General features: G+C 43.6%; 1 protein-coding gene across 2 annotated transcripts in view; it reads right to left on the bottom strand.

Annotated features, from left to right (window-relative positions):
- Nucleotides 1-17,077, bottom strand: part of LOC124544669 (aquaporin AQPAn.G-like) — a 197,466-nt gene that overhangs the window by 13,086 nt on the left and 167,303 nt on the right. For both annotated transcript variants that reach the window (XM_047123288.1, XM_047123289.1), the window contains exons 4-5: nt 9,227-9,370; nt 5,674-5,880 (exon numbers count right to left, since the gene is read on the bottom strand). In XM_047123288.1, coding sequence (XP_046979244.1) covers nt 5,674-5,880; nt 9,227-9,370 — 351 coding nt within the window. The remainder of the gene's footprint in view (nt 1-5,673; nt 5,881-9,226; nt 9,371-17,077) is intronic.

Below are 17,077 nucleotides of genomic sequence, written 5' to 3'. Positions count from 1 at the left end.
ATTAATTGTTTAATAAATAAAGCAATAACTTCGATTTATAAGTAGTGTTTCAATAGGAAAGTTATGTAGCTACATAAAGAGGTTGTACATATTAAGCCCAAACAGAGTGCTCAGTTTGAAAGAGGAAAAGATAACTGATGTAATGAACAAAAGAAGACTACAGTCTTATGGACACACATACGGAATGGACACTAACAGATTAAGCAAGCAGACCTTCGCCGAAATTGACAAAGATATGAAAAACACAGGAGTTAGAATGGTAGATAATAGAATACTTTTCAGAGAAACGACACAAAAGGCAAGATTTCAGGAAAGAAAGAAGTCCGCAGATGGAAGAAAATGGACACGGGATGAAAAGGAACGACACTATAGAAGGATGAAGGAAGCTTACGAGCAACGAAAATTAAATCAAAGAAGCAAAACCAAAGTCACTTTGCGTACCCTCCAAAAGGGATAATCGAATAAATAAATAAAGAGGTTATGCTATGAACAGTTCTGAAGGGAAGTGTCAGTAACATATGGCTCCTATTCTCAGCAGCTCTTAAGATAATACTATTTGAAACTGTTTAGCAGGAAAGGCCGTACTTTCACTTTTCATGGGCTTAATTTGTGTGATGTTATCTTGTGGGATTTCACAGGGATTAATTCTGTATGACTGCTATCATCCGGCGTGCGTTCGTAATTCAGTTGCAATCGGAAAAGAAAGAAATGCTGATTTTCGTTCCTACAGACATCATATTCGTCATACTCTGATGGAAATGGAAGTGACTGCGTATGAAGAAATAGTTCGATAGTTATCAAACACTGTGGAGATGCCCACTACTCAATGGATGTTAAATTACTTTCATCCTATTCGGAACTGATATCCGTCAGTTTGAAGATGGAGCGAAATCTGGGGAATAAAAATTGTTGAGGAAGATCAAAACTTCACAACACGTTGCAGGTTACGATAGCTATCCAGAGGTGAAGCGGCTTGTACAACATACAGTGGATAGGCAAAATAATGCGAACAGTTTAAGTAACGGGATGGTTGTGTTTGGCGCTCAACAGCGCAGGTAAGGCACGTGTCGCTCTGAACTGTGCGTGTTCAGTACGGACTAGGCATCAGTGCAGGTTGTTTACGAGTAGTGCACACTTCGTATTTGCATTCAGAGGCTGAGGTCAACGTGCAATGAAAGACCTAAGAGTTCCAAAGACGGCAGTTTGTGGGGGCCGATTAGCTGGAGCATCAGTAACCAACACAGCCAGCTTATTGAATGTTTCAACAGTCATGACAGCCAACACAAAACACGGAAAGACATCATCTTATAAACATAATGGTGGGCGCAAATCAAAACTAAATGACAGAGATCGTCGTTTGCTAACACGAATTGTGTCAAAACAACACAAAGCTACGACGGCTAAAGTGATTGCAAAGCTCATTTGCCATCGCCTAGACCTCATATCTACCGACACTGCCCGCCGAGAGCTCCATAAAGCGAATACTCATGGACGAGGTGCTATACCGAGACCATTACTGACGACAACCAACGCAAAGAAGCGTAATATATGGTGTCAGGAGAATAAATCCCGGACGGCTGATCATTGGAAACGCGTCATATGGTCAGGTGAGTCAACATTTCATAATTTCCAACACCGGGCCATGTTTACGTCTGAAGAATGCAAAAATAAGTCTACAAGCCTGTTTTCTTGATTCGAACAGTTAAGGATGGAGGTGGAAGTGTGGTGGAATGGGCAGATATATCATGGTATTCTGCTGGTCCCATCGTTACTCTCAAAGACCGTGTTACAGCCTACGATTATACACTCCTGGAAATGGAAAAAAGAACACATTGACACCGGTGTGTCAGACGCACCATACTTGCTCCGGACACTGCGAGAGGACTGTACAAGCAATGATCACACGCACGGCACAGCGGACACACCAGGAACCGCGGTGTTGGCCGTCGAATGGCGCTAGCTGCGCAGCATTTGTGCACCGCCGCCGTCAGTGTCAGCCAGTTTGCCGTGGCATACGGAGCTCCATCGCAGTCACTGGTAGCATGCCGCGACAGCGTGGACGTGAACCGTATGTGCAGTTGACGGACTTTGAGCGAGGGCGTATAGTGGGCATGCGGGAGGCCGGGTGGACGTACCGCCGAATTGCTCAACACGTGGGGCGTGAGGTCTCCACAGTACATCGATGTTGTCGCCAGTGGTCGGCGGAAGGTGCACGTGCCCGTCGACCTGGGACCGGACCGCAGCGACGCACGGATGCACGCCAAGACCGTAGGATCCTACGCAGTGCCGTAGGGGACCGCACCGCCACTTCCCAGCAAATTAGGGACACTGTTGCTCCTGGGGTATCGGTGAGGACCATTCGCAACCGTCTCCATGAAGCTGGGCTACGGTCCCGCACACCGTTAGGCCGTCTTCCGCTCACGCCCCAACGTCGTGCAGCCCGCCTCCAGTGGTGTCGCGACAGGCGTGAATGGAGGGACGAATGGAGACGTGTCGTCTTCAGCGATGAGAGTCGCTTCTGCCTTGGTGCCAATGATGGTCGTATGCGTGTTTGCCGCCGTGCAGGTTAGCGCCACAATCAGGACTGCATACTACCGAGGCACACAGGGCCAACACCCGGCATCACGGTGTGGGGAGCAATCTCCTACACTGGCCGTACACCACTAGTGATCGTCGAGGGGACACTGAATAGTGCACGGTACATCCAAACCGTCATCGAACCCATCGTTCTACCATTCCTAGACCGGCAAGGGAACTTGCTGTTCCAACAGGACAATGCACGTCCGCATGTATCCCGTGCCACCCAACGTGCTCTAGAAGGTGTAAGTCAACTACCCTGGCCAGCAAGATCTCCGGATCTGTCCCCCATTGAGCATGTTTGGGACTGGATGAAGCGTCGTCTCACGCGGTCTGCACGTCCAGCACGAACGCTGGTCCAACCGAGGCGCCAGGTGGAAATGGCATGGCAAGCCGTTCCACAGGATTACATCCAGCATCTCTACGATCGTCTCCATGGGAGAATAGCAGCCTGCATTGCTGCGAAAGGTGGATATACACTGTACTAGTGCCGACATTGTGCATGCTCTGTTGCCTGTGTCTATGTGCCTGTGGTTCTGTCAGTGTGATCATGTGATGTATCTGACCCCAGGAATGTGTCAATAAAGTTTCCCCTTCCTGGGACAATGAATTCACGGTGTTCTTATTTCAATTTCCAGGAGTGTATGAACATTTTAGGTGATCAGGTGTACCCCATGATTCAGATGTTTCCCAAGAATGATGCCATATTTCAGGACGATAATGCACCCATTCACACAGCAAGGACAATACAGTCGTGGTATGAGGAGCCCTGGCCAGCACAGTCCCCGGACTTGAACATTATGGTACCCTTGTGGGCGGTATTGGAGCTCAGACTCCGGAGCAGATGTCCGCCTCCCTCGTGACGGCAGGAGTTAGAAGATGTTCTTATCGAAGAGTGGCATAACATTCCACTGGAGACTATACAATCATTACATGCCAGTATTCCAAAAATAACTGGAGCTATATTACGGGCAAATGGGGGTCGAGCCCTTTATTAATAAACCATTCCCAAGTAAAATGAGTACTATGGGACTTAACATCTATGGTCATCAGTCTATTCCCAAGTAAGTACACGTGTTTTCATATTATTTTGCCTATCCCCTGTAGACTATCGTGAGGAACTGCATCAGACAAGCCTTTCGATTGAAGATCAAAACAGGAAACACAAGATTGAGCTTTACCTTAAAAGAAAAGAACTTATTTATGATATAAGGCGAAGAATAAACATTTGTCATGGCTACAGTAAACAACTTTAAAAAATCAGATAATCACTTAAGTAGTAAAGGACAGTCATTTAAAACATAAACAAAAATACTGATCTCGATATTAATTCCATACAAACACTCAAACGATAATTACAGGCAAAAATGTGCTGCACAACACAATTAAAGGATCATTTTTTCGAAGCCTCGTAATTATTTCCCATTGTGACGTATATGTTTCTAAATTTGGCTCAAAGGTGTCTAAGACCTTCCTGTATAAAGAGGCAAAAGCGTGGCGCCCTGCGACCTCACACTTGTGTTCGGCGAAGCTTCAAACTTTGTACCAATGTAACTGAGAAGTCGTTGTCACCATCTGATTAAAAAGTATTATTATATTTCCTGTGTGTATAACACAAAGCGAATTAGTCTGCAGAGCGACTATCACAGCATATTTGGGAAAAATGTTTCAGAAAGGAGTGAGGTTGCCAACTTGAACAACTTTGTAACTCAGTACAGTAAATGGCCAAATGTGACGGGAAGGATTGTCCCGTTTTATGCTGTGCCTTGTGTGATGCCCGGAAGTTGCCGCTAGATGCGACCTGTTACAGGCAGCTGTTACAGGTAGTGTAGTGAACATGGTAGCACGAGTTAACAGGCTCTGAATGTGGAATGATAAACAGTGCAAGGCACAGGCTATCATAGAAAGCCGTAGATTACGTAAGAATTCTACTTTCATTGCACAGGATGGACTTATATATAAGAAAGAAGATTATGGTAATACTGACATGAGAATAGGCAGTGAGCAAGTCGGTAGTAATGCCGGCCGGAGTGGCCGAGCGGTTCTAGGCGCTTCAGTCTGGAACCGCGTGACAGCTACGGTCGCATGTTCGAATCTTGCCTCGGGCATGGATGTTAGTTAGGTTTAAATAGTTCTAAGTTCTAGGGGACTGATGACCTCAGATGTTAAGTCCCATAGTGCTCAGAGCCATTTGAACCATTCGGTAGTAATGTGAAGGAAAATAAAACATGTGTCAACAAAATCATGGAATGAAGAGCTCTGGTCTAGATTGCCTTCCAGGATAAGAAGAACCTTCAGCTCAACAAGCACATCAGCTTCTGCACTAAGAAAAGATTTATAAGGACCTTTGTATGAAGCGTCTTGACGTATAGACGTGAAACGTTGACGTTCGCAAAGCAGGAGAAAGCTCTCTTTCAATTTGCGGAAATGTGGTTTTTGAGGAGAATAATAAGAACTATCTAGACCAACAAAAACAAGAATGAGATGGTTGTAGAAGAAATAGGAGAGAATAAAAGGCTACTAAAAGTTATAGGCAAACGCAAAGAAGCACTAAATTAGACACGATATCCTTTAACAAAACAATTTCGAAGGCGAGATCGTAAGGAAGAAAACGAGGGGATGAGGTAATCTCGTTTAAAAAAAAAAGTAGTTAGTCAGACGGGATGTTCTTCACACACAGAGGACTGCTGAAGACAGGAATCCACGGCAGCAGAGAGAAGGCTTAGCTTTTTGAAAGAACAAGAAAGGAATATTACTAAAATCTGATATATTCGTTATAATTGCACGTAATATATAGCTTTTGCTATTGCTCTTGGGCTTCCTGAATACTACATTGACATTAAATATGTTTTTATTTTCATTAAACAAGTACCACTAGTGAAAGGATATTATCTTCCGCCACACCATTCGATACTTCCGACACCTATATCCTGACGCTTCTTTATAACAGTACGAAATTTCCCAGTACTTCCTGTCAATACTGATTCTGTAGGGATGGAAACAGAAGTATTCGTAATCGCAGAAGCGTCCGATGCCGAGCTGTCAAATTCGTTAGGCAAAGTGGTCAGTAAGCCCCACGGTAGTACTTTTACTTACCGCTACCATGGAGACGGCGGCGACGAGGAAGCCGAACTTAAGGGGCGTGGAGTCGGTGTTGCGGGTGTTGCGCGCGTCCCAGACGCCGTGGCACAACAAGATGAGTACCGCCGTCATGCCGGCCTCCACCAGCACCGACTGCAGCGCCGACAGCGACTTCGCCGGCACCGTCGTGCACTCACACACCGCCGAGGATGGCGTCACCGACTGCCGAAACGTAGCTCTTTAGGCACCGGACAACGAAGGTACGTGCGATTAGTTGTACAAAAGAAAGAGAAAAGACTGGCCAAGTGCGAGTAGTACTCGCACACTGATGATTCCGTACAAACTTAGTTGCGTATGTACACAGTCCATCTACCCTGGGAATCGAGAATCTCAACGATTTTTGCCTGTTGTCGATATCGACGCTGGCAGCCTATTGGTCTCCGGGTGTCCTAATCCGTATCAGAATGTATATAGTAGCTTCTCAGAGTAGCCCGGACGTACAAAAAGAGTTTATATGTGTACGGAGACAAGATTTAGTTGAACATATTTTATTCACTTACTAAAACATGACTACTATTAATATTTTATATTTACACTACTGGCCATTAAAATTGCTACACCAAGAAGAAATGTAGATGATAAACGTGTATTCATTGGACAAATATATTATACTAGAACTGACTGGTGATTACATTTTCACGCAATTTGGGTGCATAGATCCTGAGAAATCTATACCCAGAACAACCAGCTCTGGCCGTAATAACGGCCTTGATACGCCTGGGCATTGCGTCAAACAGAGCTTGGATGGAGTGTACAGGTACAGCTGCCCGTGCAGCTTCAACACGATAACACAGTTCATCAAGACGTGTTGTGACGAGCCAGAGGCTCGGTCACCATTGAACAGACGTTTCAAGTTGGTTAGAGATCTGGAGAATGTGCTGGCCAGGGCAGCAGTCGAACACTTTCTGTATCCACGTCATCTTCGTGGCGTAGCAATTTTAATGGCCAGTAGTGTACATGCCGTAACGTTCGTCTATTACGCTTTTCACGGATGATGAATGCAATGTATGTTCGAACGCCAAATAGATTTTTTATGTCATATAATTAAAATTCACGAAGTTTCAGATTTTTTACTTTACTTGCTCCTTGCCGTATTTTATGATTCTAGGTCAAAGGGAACTACCCTATAGGTTTTGATGAGTAAGTTTGCCGGTATCAGAATATGGCACATAAATAACCGTATCTTTTGACTGCATTCACTTAGAAGCTTGAAATTTTTATACTACCAAGAAACCAAAGACCCTAATATGTCACATAAATTTGAATTTAATACGTCTATCGCTGCCTGAGAAAACAGTCGGACAGAGAGACGGGCTACAAAGCGATCCTGTTAGGATTACGTCTTTACAGACTGAGGCACTGAACTCTAAAAAAGAAAAAGTTTCTCGTACTGTTGAACGGTATGATAAAACACAGTGACGCAAAGAGAAAGTATTACACCAAAAGTACGATATTCACCAAACTTTGTGGAGATGTTAGTCGCAAAATGGGTGAGGAACGATTAAAATTATATACCATTCAGAACGGATGTCCGGCAAGAACATCAATCAGTATATGGTGTAATCCCCAGACACATGAATAAAGTTTCGTAATCGTTGTGTAATGCAAACAAAGAATCTTTGAATGTCATCTTGAGAAATTTATTGCCTCAGCGGAAATACATACTATGTCAGCTCTCAATACTGGCTGGACGCTGTTATGAAGGAATACGCCTTCCCGTGACGTCCCAGATGTGATCTACGGGCTACAAGTCAGAGGACAGGGAACGCCAATCAAGGATCCGGACATTTCTCAAGCCGTGGTGTGAACTGGAATGTGGAGTCTGGTGTTGTTCATCGGAGTATCTCAGTGACGAGTTTAGCATTTTTGCCGCGTATTGGTGAGAATTCATTCTCCCCTCAACTACCACCAAATGAGTCCTCCAATATACAACGGAATCACAACTGTGCAACAGTATCCTGTTTGAGAAATGGTTCTGGCTACGGTCATTTTAAACCAAAGAGATATGCCACATTCTCTGAGATCCGTCTAATTTTGGCTCTGAACTCTTTCTGTTAGGTGACAAGCAGCAAGTTAACCGTCTCACAAGGAGACGGCACGACCGTGGGGTCGGGGATTTGTCCGAAATTTTGTGTGGTGAAAGACAACCCCTAACACCTCACGTGGTTAAAGTATTAGGACGCACTACCCGGAAAATCCCGTGAAAAATCGATCCAAAGTTTCGTAGGTGCCGTATGAGTATAAAATGTTAATCCATTTCGAGTCGCCGTTTGACCTACATAGTTAGCGCTCGGACCCTTACGCAAGAGGTCTCGGATTCGATTCCTCCTGCCCCACTTTTTTTCTTCTGTTGCTTGCAAAATTGCAGCGCATTGTTACAGGAGAATCGTGAAATTAATTTCCGGGAAGATTGTATAAAAATTCATTCTATAATTCATCATCAATTATCGTCACCAATATTCCGAGACATGATTCAATATTCCTGGTTTGCCTCAAAATTACCAGAAACTCAAAACATTTTCGTAAATGTTAATGGGGCATGTTTTTGTACAGATTTATTCAAACGCCCTGTGATTGTAAAATATCCGTTTTTATATGTTGTGCAAGATGTCGCAAAAATTATTGCTTTGTTTTTACGATAATTACCACTGCGGTTTTTGTTTATAATTATTATATGTATAAAAATTGAATGATTCCCAATCGACTTTGTTATTCTGATTAAAAACTCAATGTTTTTTCCTCATATACTTTACAATGAAAAATGGAAAACCCACCGCCATGAATTGTGTTGTTGGACATTAAGAAAATAATTTTTATTCAATAATGTAACTAATTTGTTAAAGATAATGTAGGTTTGGGAAACTTTCTGAATAATTGGTGGAATAACAAAAGAAAATTAAACAGAAGAAAAAAGTGCCAGAGGAGGAATCGAACCCGAGACCTCTGGCGTAATAGTTCGAGCCCTAAACATGTAGGACAGACGTCAGCTCGGCTATTCACTAACATTTTATACTCCTATGGCACCTAAGAAACTTTGGATCGATTTTTCCCGGGATTTTCCGAGTAGTGCGTCATAATACTTTAAACACGTGAGGTGTTAGAGGTCATCTTTCACCACACAAAATTTCGGACAAATCCCCGACCCCACGGTCGTGCCACCTCCTTGTCAGAGAAATCAGTTTCGTTGACTTGCAAAACAACTTCCACATCTCTTCGAAGAGTTTCGCTTAGGAAAAAGATTCTATACGTCCATTCTGCGTGGTGGAGCTTCCACAAATTTCATATGTCAGGCAAGTCTCAGTTTCTCCAGAAAACTGATCGATCAGGGTCTCCACATATTACGATGGATGAAAAGATTTGCTCTAGATGAATAATTTATACATAAAACTGAAAACCCTATGCGAGTCACGAGACTGATTTCCAGGTGATAGGTGCCCGCCTGCAGATTGCATGCTAACTCTCTGTACTTATAAAGGATGATGACAGAGTGGAGGGGGATACCACGTACCAGTAGCAGGCCGAAGCCGAGGATGGCGCCGATGTTCTGCGCCACGAAGTAGAGGAATGCCGCCGCCACGTTGATGTCACCACGCAGCACGGCGCACAGCGTCACCGACGGGTTGATGTGCGCCACTGATATGTGCCCGATGATCTGCAAACGAGAAAGAGCACGACGGTTGTGTACACGAATGCAGAAGCAGCAGCAGATATTGCAGAATCTGCAGTGGTCATATTTCCCTCCCTTCTCTCTCTATCTGTCTCTCTTACGCATCTACCTATCAGATCCTCTCTCTCTCTCTCTCTCCCTCTCTTTCTCTTTCTCTCTCTCACTCACTCTCTTTCCCCCCACCCTCACACAAATACACAAATACACATTTACACTGTAATGGAACCCTTGTAATTCTCCAATCTATTAATACTTACGCGAATTATCTCCAGAATGGATCCTCCACTCTGCAGTAAACTGCGCGCTGATTTGAAATTTCCTCGCAGATTAGAACTATGTACTACACCGAGAATCGATCACGGGAACTTTTTCTCGGGTAAATGCACCCTTCGCAGTTATGAATTATTGTTTAGGACTGAACGGCGCATCCGTCGCTGTATACTCAAACTGCCAGTCCAACATCACCACCACCACTGCACCCAAAGGAGAACAGATAAACTTATGAGACAGAGAACAAAAGTAGTCAGACTAAGAGCACAGTGTGGAAGACATCTACTAGAAAACAGACGGATGTGGCACAGCTCCTGAACGCTGTACCCTAAATAATGATAAACCCAATGAAATTGTAATGAAATAATCAGTAATGTGTCACCCCAACTGTACCTCCTATAACACTACTAACAAACTTTATTGTATTGTAGCCTATTAAGTATAAAAAGGAACGTACAGAAAAAAATGGTTCAAATTGCTCTGAGCACTATGCGACTTAACTTCTGAGGTCATCAGTCGCCTTGAACTTAGAACTAATTAAACCTAACTAACCTAAGGACATCACACACATCCATGTCCGAGGCAGAATTCGAACCTGCGACCGTAGCGGTCGCTCGGCTCCAGACTGTAGCGCCTACAACCGCACGGCCACTCCGGCCGGCTACGTACAGAAAATTCTTACTATAAAAACGATACAAAATTACTGAAATGTAGTTTGATACACTATGTGATCAAAGGTATCCGGACACCTGGCTGAAAATGACTTACAAGTTCGTGGCGCTCTCTATCGGTAATTGCTGGAATTCAATATGGTGTTAAAGCACCCATAGCCTTGGTGACAGCTTGCATTCTCTCGGGTACACGTTCAGTCAGGTACTGGAAGGTTTCTTGGGGAATAACAGCCATTCCTTACGAAGTGCTCCACTGAGGTGAGGTATCGATGTCGGTCGGTAAGGCCTGGCACGAAGTCGGAGTTCCATAACATCCTATAGGATTTCGGTCAGGACTCTGTGCAGGCCAGTCCATTACAGTGATGTTATTGTCGTGAAACCACTCCGCCACAGGCCGTGCATTACGAACAGGCGCTCGATCGTGTTAAAAGATGCAATAGCCATCCCCAAATTACTCTTCAACAGTGGGAAGCAAGAAGGTGCTTAAAACATCAGTGTAGGCCTGGGCTGTGATAGTGCCACGCAAATCAACAAGGGATGCAAGCCCCCTCTATGAAAAACACGACCACATCATTATAACACCACTGCCTCCGAATAGTACTGTTGGCGCTACACACACTGGCAAATGACGTTCACCGGGCATTCGCCCTACCCACACCCTGCCATTGGAACGTCACATTGGCCGGCCGGGTTGGCCGAGCGCTTCCAGGTGCTACAGTCTGGAATCGCGCGACCGCTACGGTCGCAGGTTCGAATCCTGCCTCGGGCATGGATGTGAGTGATGTCCTTAGGTTAGTTAGGTTTAAGTAGTTCTAAGTTCTAGGGGACTGATGACCTCAGAAGTTAAGGCCCATAGTGCTCAGAGCCATTTGAACCATTTTGATCGCCATATTGTGTACCGTGATTCGTCACTTCACACAACGTTTTTCCACTCTTCAATCGTCCAATGTTTAGTCTCCTTACACCAAGCAAGGCGTCGTTTGGCATTTACAGGCGTGATGTGTGACTTATGAACAGCCGCTCGACTATTAAATCGAAGTTTTCTCACCTGCCGCTTAACTGTCATAGTACTTGCAGTGGGTCCTGATGCAGTTTGGAATTCCTTTGTGATGGTCTGGTTAGATGTCTGATTATTACACAGTACGACCCTCTTCAACTGTCGGCGGTTTCTATTAGTCAACAGACGAGGTCGACCTGTACGCTTTTGTGCTGTACGTTTCTACTTCACTATCACATCGGAAACAGTGGACCTAGGGATGATTAGGAGTATGGAAATCTCGCCTACAGACGTATGACACAAGTGACATCGAATCATCTGGCCACGTTCGAAGTCCGTGAGTTCCACAGAGCTCCCCATTCTGCTCTCTCACGGTGTCTAATGACTACTGAGGTCGCTGATATGGAGTACCTGGCAGTAGGCGGCAGCACAATGCACCCAATATGATAAACGTATGTTTTTGGGGTTGTCCGGATACTTTTGGTCACATAGTGTATAAATGATCAATTGTGAAAAACAAGAGAAAATAAAGGATAAGAAAAAATAAAAATGATATAAAGTTGTCCCTCACGAAAAAATACAGCAGGGTAAATACACATGAGAATAACGAAAAAAGGTTATCCATGACAGTTTACAGATGTTCTGTTGTACGTCCATTATCCTAGATTTAAATGTTGAATTAACACAGCCAATATTGAAAAACAAAGGGGTCACATAAGAGTGTAGTTTTTCACTAAATATACCAAAATTTCTTATTAATAACGAAGTATTAGAACAAGATTTGCTGAGGAGTCTAGTGCGAGTCGTTTATAAAATACCATATTTTGAAAAGCTTTCACACCGACTCTTGTACAATACTTGTTGTACTATACGCTAAAGATCAATACAAGTGCGTACACTAGTCATGTAGATTTTGGTCAATAACGCGATAATTGACCATCACAGGTTGTGTTCGAATGACCACTGACAGCGGCAATCACCTGGTATGCAACGGCTACTGTACACGTGCTAGCATTTCAGTGCGTATGTCCGAGCTGGCTGCAGTAATAGATAGTTGTACATCACTTGGTGTTGTTGGTATGTCCTTGTGGACAGCGTCTTCCAGCTTTCCGCATAGAAAAAATTCTACAGGCGTCAAATCCAGGGAACGGCCGGCCAAGATACAGATCCCTTGCGTTCAATTCAACGATTTGGAAACAATTCGTGAAGATATGCTGTAGTTATTAGTGCACTGTGCACTATAGCTGGACAGCCCTCATGTTGGTACTACAGATTTCTCCTAGCCTGCAGAAGAACGTCTTTTAGTATCCGTGGAAGATGATCCGTCAGGAGGTTAAGATACTTGTGCGCGTTCAGTGTTCCGGCTTTGAAAAACGGGCCTATGAGCTGACGATTCACTAACCTACACCACACGTTTACACGCCATGGACGCTGACGTTCCACTTGACGAAGCCAACTGGGAGTGTCAATAGACGAACAGTGGTAATTGGTAAATGTAGCTTCATCACTAAATATATTATACGTCTGGAGTATCCTGTCTCAATACACAAGTACAGAAGTTGACATGATTCTCACAATCGTTTCCATGCAGCTGTTGATGGTGAGAGATGTGCTAGGGATGGAACCTATGTCGATGGAGAATGCCTAGGACACTTGGCTGACTCATACCACTTCCTCGTGAGATTGCGTGGGAGCTAACGTTTGGATAAACATGAATTTCGTCGGCTCTTGTTTCCTTCCGTTACGCTGTTTTAGTGTTACACTATCACTTTCACGTAACTGGTTGAAAAGGCTGATAAATAATTGCTGAGATGGTTGACGTTTATTGGGATATTTTTCCGCATACATCGTACAAGGACGAACTGCATTCTTTCTACACTTTCCACACACCATGAGGGAGTCAGCTTTTTCTGCAACGGTAAATCCCGTCGTACGTTGAAGACCTACTGCTTGAACTGCCACACACTAACCGACTAGCAAGCCGCAGTGCACTCAAGGAACACATGAGTGCGCTGTAATCAAGCACAACAACATTGCACCTAGCAACTACGCAGGTTGAATGGCACAACGAAGTGGCGGTGTGGGAACTTGTCAAAATACGATATCTCGGAAACGACTCGCGCTAAAATCTTGCAATAAATACCACTGACATTCTAATTTACCCTACGTTTAGATGGTTAATGTTACTGGGCATTGTTTGCATTTAAAAAAAGTGTATGCTTGTACAAAAAATACACTTCTAAGATCATTATAATCTCTTTATCGGCTCACAAGGCAGGCCCCTGGCTACCAATTCATTCTGTGAAAACTGCACATCAGTATTATTTCCATTTCTGCAACGTTTGTATTTGTAGATGATTCACCCAGTGGGTACAATGAGTCTGTCCTATGGGTCGTCAGGCGCATTTTCTCTGTTGTTTCGGCAGATAGTTGCAATTTCTTTTTTGCAACATGTAGCTGGAGTCAACCCCAAGAAATGCTGCTAATAACGTCTTTCATTCGACACCTTGCATCGACAGAAAGCGTCGGTTTATTCATCATTACAAACTACATGATTTTTATAGTGGATTTTTACGTCCCCATTCGAGAGAATGGTCCCAAATTAGTCTAGTGCGTTATTCGTTTCATCGATATGTATTAACAGGAACAGTTAAGGAGAAGACATAATCAGTACACCAGCAGCGACTGATCAGCGCTTCTGCAAGGTGGTAGCAGTCATTGCGAGTCACGGCAGTGCTGTCGCTACTTGAGTTCGGATTATTCTTCGTGTTTTACTGTCCCTGTTAATACGTGTCGGTAAAAGGAATATCACACTAGGCTAATCAGGGAAAGCTCTGTCGAACGGGCACGTAAAATTCCACTTTAAAAATCACTTCGCTTGAAACGGGAAACAAACCGAGGCTTTCCGTTGACGCTGGGTGTCGTATGAAAAACATGATGAACAGGATTTCTTTCAGCTGACTCCAGCTACACGTTGCAAAAAAGTAATTGCAATTATCTGCCGAAACATCAACGCAAATGCACCTGACGACTCTTAGTGTAGATACCATATACGAGTATGCAGGGTGTCCCAAAAAAACACTAACGAACTTAGGGACGAGTTGCTTACAGCACAGCAGGAAAAAAAGTCTGGTAAACAAGGACAGTAAAGCGCATACCTTAAAAGATATAAGCACCTGTTCATCTTCGATACTACAAAACACATCTCTTCTATCGTAACCTCTTTGCTTTCCATATTTTAGGAGGAGGTAGTATGGACCAAACCAAGAAAAAAATGTCTAACATAGGGTCTAAAATGCATACCTTAAGAGATAGGAGCACTTTTTAAGTATAAGAGGCATTTTCACGCTAGTGAAGATGAAAAAGTGCTAATAGCTCTTAAAGCTCGCATTTTAGACACCGTATTTACTAGTTTCTTTTTTCTTCTTTTTTCTTATTTTGGTCAACGCTTTCTTCTCCAAAAATATGGAAACCAAAGACGTTGCTGCAGAGATGTCTTTCATAGTATCGAATATGAACAAGGGCTCATACCTCTTAAGGTATGCATTTTAGAGACTACGTTTACTAAACATTTTTTACTTATTTCTGTATATTGAACCTGTCCTTAAGGTTTGTCGGCGTTCTTTGGGCCACCCTGTATATACTATTAATGATTCTTCCCTTAATGCATCTTTATTTCAGTTTGTTTTAATCACCTCTGAAGTTGTCATAGTTCCTACAAATGTACCATCTCTGACTTACCCTCTCTCACTCTTCCGCCTTCATCTTTGTCTGACCCCATCGTCAGTGCAAGTGGGTCCCTTTCATCCCGGGGGCTTCCTTTTTAACCTTTCCCAACCTATCCCTTTCTCCATCTCTAGGAAGGAACATTTAGTTCCGAACCCTTGGTAGTGTCTATCGACTGTACAACACATTTATATATTGGCCAGAAATTCTGTCTCAAATATATAGCATCATTCATAAGTATCTCTGGGATTATAGAACTGCGTAAAAACTGCATGACATGCAGAAAAATGACAATGTCAGTGGGTAGAGCATCTATAGATTCATATCATTCGTCATGTCATAGCTGCACTAGTGGCAGTCGTGTCGCAGCATGTGGACAAATTTATTTATTTATTTAATCGTATGTCTAGGGCCCCCCGTCGGCCAGGCCGTTCGCCGGGTGCAGGTCTTTCAATTTTCGTCACTTCGGCGACCTGAAGTCGATGAGGTTGAAAGGGTGATGATGAGGACAGCACAACACCCAGTTCCTGGGAGGAGAAAATTCCCCGACCCAGCCGGGAATCGAACCTGGGCCCAGAGGATTCCCAATCCGACACGCTGACCATTAAGCTACCGGGGGCGGACATGTGGACAAATGATCCACTTCGTATTGTTCCACCAAATTAGTTCGCGCCTGCAAGTAGGCAACCCAATGAGCAGAGTTTCAAAACTGGGATGCTGTTGTGCTATTTCCAGCAGTTCATATCAGCAACCTCAATAAATGGGGAAAGGAGACCTAAAGTTACACATGGAATCCATACCACGTGTCATTCCTGGCAGCTTTCCACGTCGTTGAGAGGTGAAGGAAAGAGTAAAGACAAATAAAGATTTACCTCGTCCAACCGGGATTCGACCCGTCGACCATTCGTTCTTTAGATCAGTGATTTATTATTAGACTACCAAGTCCGACTAGCGAATTCAGTGAATCACACACACGTTTTGAGGTTTTCCGCGCCACAGTCGGTGTCCGTCCTGAAGACATGCAAGTTTTTTATTTCATTTTTATTTACTTGTTGCTTATTTATTATGACAAGATTAGGATCTGATGGTCCTCTGGTACATCTGAGCAGGAGCAACACTTACCAAAGATATTATAAAAACATGCACAGGAATAGTAATAATAATGTGAGTTAAGAAGAGATACTGAGACCACTGATATGAGGCTATTTTCTGTACGTGTTGCAGTTTTCAGGCAGCTGTCTTCTGAAACCCCGTAGATATTTGCGAATAGCCCCTATACATACTATATCAGTTTTGGTTGGAGGTCAGGCGATACAAACAGTATAAATCCTCTTCTGTGCTCGTCTCTGTACTAGTTAAGATAAAGACAAGCCAGGCTAAAGACTCGCTCTTGTCTGCGAGATAACTAAAGCATGTGATGATGTTCGCAGTGCGCCACTTGCCTTCGAGGTAATGCAGTAGTCGATGGTACACAGGTGTCGGCCATTCTCAACTGGTTTGGGCACCAACTTCGAACACTTAATATATTTTCGGTCCTTCCGTTTAATAATATCTTGAACAACAGAGCGAACTTCATGTTTTGCTCCCTTCAGCTGGAGGAGAAATTTATCAATGTCACCATTGATCCTTAACAGTAGATCGGCGTCGCTACCGACTAACGCGTCCCATACACTCTAAATCGGACTGAAGTCTTAGAAGAAAGCTGGCCGCCCCAGAAGCATACACGTCCAACAGGCGTGTGCTTAAAGTCCAAAATATATCGTCATCATTTTCGTCTTCGTATACTGGTATTTGACTGATGCATATGCTTATAAAACTCACCATATGAATTTCTCCAAATTAATTGTAACAGATTTCATTTTTAAACATAATATTGTACTAAAATCAGTCAAACATCTAATCTGCCGAAAAACATATTTGCGCTAATGACAGTTGGACTACATATATTTATATGTTATTTGATGATATTATGTTTTCAGATGGACGTTCTTAATGAAGATAAGCATTGTATGAATGTGTAGATACCGG

The sequence above is a fragment of the Schistocerca americana genome, chromosome 8, assembly GCF_021461395.2.
Source record: "Schistocerca americana isolate TAMUIC-IGC-003095 chromosome 8, iqSchAmer2.1, whole genome shotgun sequence".
Lineage (NCBI taxonomy): Eukaryota > Metazoa > Arthropoda > Insecta > Orthoptera > Acrididae > Schistocerca > Schistocerca americana.
The sequence above is the reverse complement of the archived record's forward strand: the minus strand, read 5'-3'. Positions and strand labels throughout refer to the sequence as shown.